Raw genomic sequence first — 7500 nt, forward strand, 5'->3', positions numbered from 1 at the left:
TTTTTTTTTTAATGAATATTTTCTTAGGAAGATGTTGGATACATCAGACTACTTGTGCTTACTTACCTCTCTGTGTATTCTTTTTTAATTCAACTATACTATTTCATTTTGGTAGTTGACCCTCCATAAGGCATGTTTGGTTGAATACAATGGCTGCCTCAGTAGCATTAATTTTATACTCTATCTTCTCGATAGCTCGGATGATCTTATGTTCTGGATTACTACTTTCTGTCAGTAAATGAGAAAAGGTCATTCATCCTGGTTGGGAAGTCAAATTCAGGATATATTGTTAGCCGAGTGTTCAATACAGAAATCACAATTCAGGTATAAAAAAATAAAGAAAAAAAAAACATTAACAGATACGAGTTTTTTGAGTATCATCTCTCTTCATCAGGCAGTAGTGGAATGAGTGAAACGGTGCTAGCAACATCTTTTTGAAAGGCAATGTTGGCTTCTTGAGGGAGGTATAATGCTTCTAAAATTCTATTGGTTTAACAAAACATTCGATATAGGTATGATGCAATTTAATGAAATATTTGAATACTATTTCCTTATAATACAGTGCTAACCATTTTCTTATAATATGATTTTATCCTCTCAGGATACCTAGCAACACATTATTGATGGATAAAGTAATTATTTATTAATGAATTGTTTTAGATCTTAGACTTATTTATGAACGCAATATAAAAATGAAAGTAATATAAAATTCTATTTAAAAAAACAGAGAGAGAAAAAAAAAACATACTTTCAGTACACAGCCTGAAGTGATATCGGTGGAATATTCTACTTCTATTTCAAAAACTTGTGAAAAAGAAAAAAAAAAACATGCTAACCTTACAACAAAGAAATTTATCATATCAAAAATTAAGAAACTCTTTCTCCATTAACACGCAAGGGTGCTATTCATTAACCCTGTCATGTTAGCAGAAGGGGAATCTTCGAAGGCTGGCATCATTCCTATTTGTAAGAGTATTACCACATAACTTAAGATGGCGTTTAATATCTGAAAAAGATAAAGGTAAAACTATCAGCTACGAGCGTCAATTAATTTATGTCATTCATTGAAAATAACTAATATTATTTAGAAAGCTATTTTTATTGCCTTATTGGCTAAGCTACAACCCTAAAAGGAAAATCAGGATGCTATAAGTCCAAAGGCTCCAACAGGGAAAATAGCCCAGTGAAAAAAGGAAATACGGATATTGTGTTTAAGACATGAAATAGACAATTGCAATAAATCTTGATTTATTTTTTTTTCTTTATATATTTTAGAGATAAATTCATATAACCAATCACAAGTTTAGAATGACACAAGATATTAGAAGCAATATATTTGGAAATTATGAAAATGGAGAAAGTATCTTTATGGCATTAATTCAGTATTAAAATTATTTTATTTATTGCATTGGGTAATTAAATTGATTGATTGATTACTAGATATTATCTGGCATCGTAATGGCATGGCTAATCAAAACGAAAGATATAAATACTGTCAGGAGAGTAGAATTACGAAGAAGAAACCTTCCTCCCATATCGAACGATTTCATTGACTCCAGTCGAAGGATGAGACGATATGCCTGGTTGAAAAAGAATTTAGTTTCTTCACAATTACTTACATTTGGCAACTCTTAAGTCTATCCCATACTCCATTTATTACACTGTTAAAAAACCGTAATTTTAATCGGAAATTCTCCGTAAAAACATACTGTCCTCAGCTGTATCTCAAAAAAATATAGCCGACCGTAATTTTACCTCACTTTGTTGTTATCACTCCCTTACGTTAATATATCCGTTTTTGAAACGATAAAAATTATGGAATAGATGTTGCGGGGCATTTACCGTTGTTTTAATGCAAATTTGTAACAGTGTACCTATTAGATTTCTAACAATTACAAAGTATGAAATTGTGAAATCTTAAACGTCATTGCAATTTTTTTTCTATAAATTAAAGTATTAAAGTTGCATTGGGTTTACTTCACAACTTTTCATTAGCATCGGGATCATAATACTATCTCTCTCTCTCTCTCTCTCTCTCTCTCTCTCTCTCTCTCTCTCCTCTCTCTCTCTCTCTCTCTCTCTCTCTCTTTTCTACGTCAGCCCATTTCTCTTGTAGGCCTCTCAGGATAAGACCCAGTGAATTAACAATAATTATATTGTCAAATATGTAATCAACAGATTAGATGTTTAGCCTAAATTAATATTGGAGGAAAAAATTAATATCGGATAATCTCTCTCTCTCTCTCTCTCTCTCTCTCTCTCTCTCTCTCTCTCTCTCTCTCTCTCTCTCTATTCAACGTCGATCCAGCCATTTCTCCTGTAGGCCTCTCCGAATAAGAACCAGTGAAGCTGAAACATAATCTTCTTCCTGGAAATTAACAATAATTATATTGTCAAATATGTAATCAACAGATTAGATGTTTAGCCTAAATTATCATTGGAGGAAAAAATTGATATCGGATAATCTCTCTCTCTCTCTCTCTCTCTCTCTCTCTCTCTCTCTCTCTCTCTCTCTCTCTCTCTGTTTCGATGGATTTTTAGAGGTGATACGTAACCTGGATGAAGATGAATGAGGGCAGCTATCTTGGAATGAAATATTTTACATTCAGATAAACATTCAGTTTAAAACATCTCAATGGATTCATTTAATTGCAACTTAGGAGATTGATTTACTCATACCAGAAATTAAAAAATTAAAAATGGCGTGCAAAATGTTCGAATGATTTGTTTACTGAACCTTACCATTGTTTTCTGGTCGTCAACCAACACACATTCGTACACTTCTGTAATGTTCATAACTGCAGTGTCTACCTGGAAATGTAAAGAAATACCATTTACAAACAAACATACATCACATACACCCACATGTATATTCATATAAATACATATGTGTGCGTACATATACTGTATATTTATTTATATATTTATATATATATATATATATATATATATATATATATATATATATATATATATATATATATGATATGTAACTTTAGGTATTTACGTATGATAAGTAATAATAGGCCTATAGATAGATATATTGTTCAAGCAATTGTATGCATTGGCGTGATTATGGTTAACTTTCATGCATTGGGTCCAATAAATCCGTAATAATGATCAACTTGGCTTAAAACAGATACCTATGATGCTTTAATCATTTATTTTATTTTCTTATGGTAGACTTCAACTTTCCAGTTTGTATCTAAATAAGGCTAAGTAACTTTTATCGTATAGAAGCAATGTTTTTCGACAATATGTTTTTCAATAACTAAAAATTCTAAATTTACCCTCAAAGGTCAATGCTGACTATTTGTAAATATAGTAAACTGAAAAAAAAAAAATAGTCACTATGAACTCGCAGTGGATTTAATGGCTTTTATTTTACATTATTATATTTTTTTCTCATGAAACTCAACATTAAATTGCAACTTTTTCCTTCACAGATGTTAGGATCAATGTAACCGATATTCATTGTAATTTTTCTTTATAATAATGCTCTCGCACGTATTTTTTATACATCTACGTAGCAATAATGACTTTGCTGCAAAATAGCCTCATCATGCATTTACTTCCATTCCAATTTCCAAAATGTTTAGCTGGGAGATTTTTTTTTTTCGTGACGGCGTCCAACACTCCATGAAACAAGAACGGCTTTAATTTTTCAAGAGATGAGAGAAAATGATGTTGCTTGCAAATTTTGATTAAAAGCTAAGATGATATTTTATTCTATGTAAGTTTGTCTCTAGTAACAATACATCTGTATGTAAATCACAAACTTAACACTATCTACTTATCCTCGGACAAATATAGACATTATAAGAAGCATATCAGGTCTTTACACAAATTTGATATACATTTGAACTTTTGACAATAAATAAACCTTACTAGAAAATATCATATAATTTGTTAAATTATTTTATACCATAAATACAAAAATCATACTAGAACTCTCTTTAATACTAAGAACATACCAATGCCTCAAACTTATGTCCTAATCTGCAGAAGAGGAAGAGGCTGAATATATTCACAAGAAAACAGCTGATGACGCCTCCGGTTCGGATGACATTGTTGGCCATGAGAAAGGTGGTGCTTATGATGGCCACTATAGCTGAGACAAACAGGAGAAAGACTGATTCAAGGAAGCAACTGATGAGGGAGGCCTGAAGTGACTCCACCTGAGGACAGAAGAAGAATTTCAAAAGAAATTGCGTAAAGTTTTATGATAGATTATCGTATAATCATCCTCTAGGCCCCGGGATTCAAATGTCGAATGTCATTTCCTCAAATTGTAAAGTACACTTTTTAGTTTTACATACAGTTCAGATCAAATGCACTGACAATATCTGATATATTTACAACATACATAAAGTTGATATATATATATATATATATATATATATATATATATATATATATATATATATATATATATATATATATATATATATATATATATATATATGCTTTACTGCCACAAGGATCACGTGACTTGGTATACGCAAAAGCCAGTAGGAAATAATAAAAAAGCTTTAGTACCAAGCGCTTTCGTGCATTTTAATACACTTCTTCAGGGTACAATAAAAAGTGAGACATAGTTGAAGGACGTCAATAAGTAAAATAGGATAAAAACAAAAAACTAACATTTTTTGAATAGTAGAGAAATGATAGAAAAACATAGTCAGCTAACTAGCATTGTCAAACAATCAAACAACCCACAGCCAAAATTTGTACTTGAACGCAAACTGGTCATAAACACACACACAAAAAAAAGGTAAACACAAATTATATAATTCTGAATTGTTGAACAATATTGGTCATGATGAAATTATCCAATTTATATAAACCAGCACTAATATTAAAAACACAATCCGACTTTATCTTTATAATACTTGATTCTATAATATTTCTCTTCACAACATCTTTCCAGAATAGCAGCTCTTTAGAGTTCTTCCAGTCTATCAAATGATTATATTCATTCATGTGAACGAATAGTGCGTTAGACATATTACCAACTCGAACACAGTATTTATGTTGATTTATCCTTGTTGCCAGCATTTTACCACTTTGCTCAATATATTTCAAATTACAACCACTACATGGAATTTCATATATGCAGCCTACACTATTTTTTCCTCAATGTTTTTGAGAGCTCTTAGAGTTTGTTGCCCAGAATTTTTAGATGATGAGTTTTTAAGAATATACGAAATTGCCTTTAATTTGAAGTACCCAAGATACTTAGTTGACGTAGCATTACAAAAAGCCAAAAAAAAAACTTATTAAGCAATTGACAATGTAACATCTTTTAATCATGATAATTTATTAGTTTTACCGTATAATGATAGTTTTCTCTGTCTACCAAAAATTTTAAGATGTTTTAAGGTTAATGTTGTTTTTAGAAATTCTTCTACTATAAAGTGTATTTTGATAAAGAACTCTCCGTGTAATAGTGTAGGCTGCATATATGAAATTCCATAGAGTGGTTGTAATTTGAAATATATTGGACAAAGTGGTAAAATGCTGGCAACAAGGATAAATCAACATAAATACTGCGTTCGAGTTGGTATTATGTCTAACGCACTATTCGTTCACATGAATGAAAATAATCATTTGATAGACTGGAAGAACTCTAAAGAGCTGCTATTCTGTAAAGATGTTGTGAAGAGAAATATTATAGAATCAAGTATTATAAAGATAAAGTCGGATTGTGTTTTCAATATTAGTGATGGTTTATATAAATTGGATAATTTCATCATGACCAATATTGTTCAACAATTCAGAATTATATAATTTGTGTTTACCTTTTTTTTGTGTGTGTGTTTATGACCAGTTTGCGTTCAAGTACAAATTTTGGCTGTGGGTTGTTTGATTGTTTGACAATGCTAGTTAGCTGACTATGTTTTTCTATCATTTCTCTACTGTTCAAAAAATTTTAGTTTTTTATTTTTATCCTATTTTACTTATTGACGTTCTTCAACTATGTCTCACTTTTTATTGTACCCTGAAGAAGTGTATTAAAATGCACGAAAGCGCTTGGTACTAAAGCTTTTTATTATTTCCTACTGGCTTTTGCATATATATATATATATATATATATATATATATATATATATATATATATATATATATATATATACATACGTCATTTCCATTTTTAGATAGGTATAATCGAACTCTTCAATTAAAATGAATGAATGATTTTACCATTCCCTTTATAGTTTTGTAAAAAGAAATATCTCCAATACTCAACTTTTACTTTAGTTACTGGAAAATGTACAAAATCAAATAAAAAGAAAATAACGAAAAGAACTGATAGCTGAACCCACTATACCCATTGCAACTTACCTCTGTAAACTGTCTTTCGGCTCTTGATATGCTGTCTAAAACTGTCTTGTGAACGGATGCTGGGACTTCTTTTGATGGATAATGAAGGTCAATACTCGGTGTAGATTTTTCAAAAGATTTTAGCGTTTGAGGTACTTTGAAAGAAGGAGAAATTGCATTATGATTCTCCTCGTTACTCTGATGCATCAATCGAACGTCCTTGTTTGAGAAAGCCTTTTTTACATTCGTACAAAAAGTAAGAACATTCACCTCCAGAAGATGTACGATTTCCTCACCGAGCTCAAGAAAGAGCATTTGGACCATCATTCCGCTTAAAAAGACGTAAAATGCCACAACGAGTCCAACGACATATGCAGTAATATTGTCCTTCCATTCTGGTTCCGTTATCAGTCTACATGCAGAGAGGATGGGTGTCGTGGTGTATGTTACTAAGAGACAAAGCAGATGGAAGCAACTGATACCTTTTATCTTTTTAATGTCAGAGAATTTCTTCAACTCTTCAATTCCCTCTAGTAGTGCTGTCAGTTGTCTACCATGGAAAGAAAGAAATATGGGGGAAATTACATCTGCTACTGCTAGGATGACACAGCAGTATTCCATGACGAAGTTACTGAATGTTGCATCCACGAAACCATAGAAATTATTTTCTTTACTCACGAAAATCAGAAAGATGAAAGTGATTTTGGTGAAGAGCGACCACATGCAAAGACTCATACTGAACTTGGGCTTGAATGGAAATTCTTCCCATCGGTAACAAGTGCCTCCCAAGAACTGCATTACATGAATCATTGTTTGACAAGGACTCCGGATTTTGAGAAACATGTTTGATTAGGCCGAGTTTTTTCTTTGAAAGTTTATTTGCTTGTAGCAAGTAAAAACAAACTTAGGAATGAGTTAGGACACAACTGGGTAACAGGAATATAATTCTCCAACTAAGCAGTTCGGCATTGATATAACGTTTGTAAGTATATACCCTTGCTCGATGATACACCGTGTAACAGTAAATCCTCCATGGTCTAAACTACCTGTCATACGCTGTGACATGAATATCAATATACAAGGGATGGTTGAAATTTTTACCCTGTAAGGTTTGTTGTCCGATTGGAGAAAATACCATTGCTCAACTAATGCTTATGCTTTGATATGTACTCGTTA

The 7500-nt window shown here is 31.6% G+C and overlaps 1 protein-coding gene across 1 annotated transcript; it reads right to left on the reverse strand.

The window, feature by feature from the left end:
* Positions 1 to 377: 377 nt before the first annotated feature.
* Positions 378 to 7497, reverse strand: LOC137649253 (uncharacterized). The gene is made up of 6 exons (XM_068382239.1): positions 6346 to 7497; positions 3975 to 4178; positions 2743 to 2811; positions 1494 to 1580; positions 915 to 1006; positions 378 to 483 (listed from the first exon to the last, which is right to left on the reverse strand). The coding sequence occupies exons 1-6, from the start codon at positions 7165 to 7167 to the stop codon at positions 378 to 380; spliced, it is 1380 nt and encodes a 459-aa protein (XP_068238340.1). The 5' UTR covers positions 7168 to 7497.
* Positions 7498 to 7500: the final 3 nt, after the last annotated feature.

This window comes from Palaemon carinicauda, chromosome 11 (assembly GCF_036898095.1).
Source record: "Palaemon carinicauda isolate YSFRI2023 chromosome 11, ASM3689809v2, whole genome shotgun sequence".
Lineage (NCBI taxonomy): Eukaryota > Metazoa > Arthropoda > Malacostraca > Decapoda > Palaemonidae > Palaemon > Palaemon carinicauda.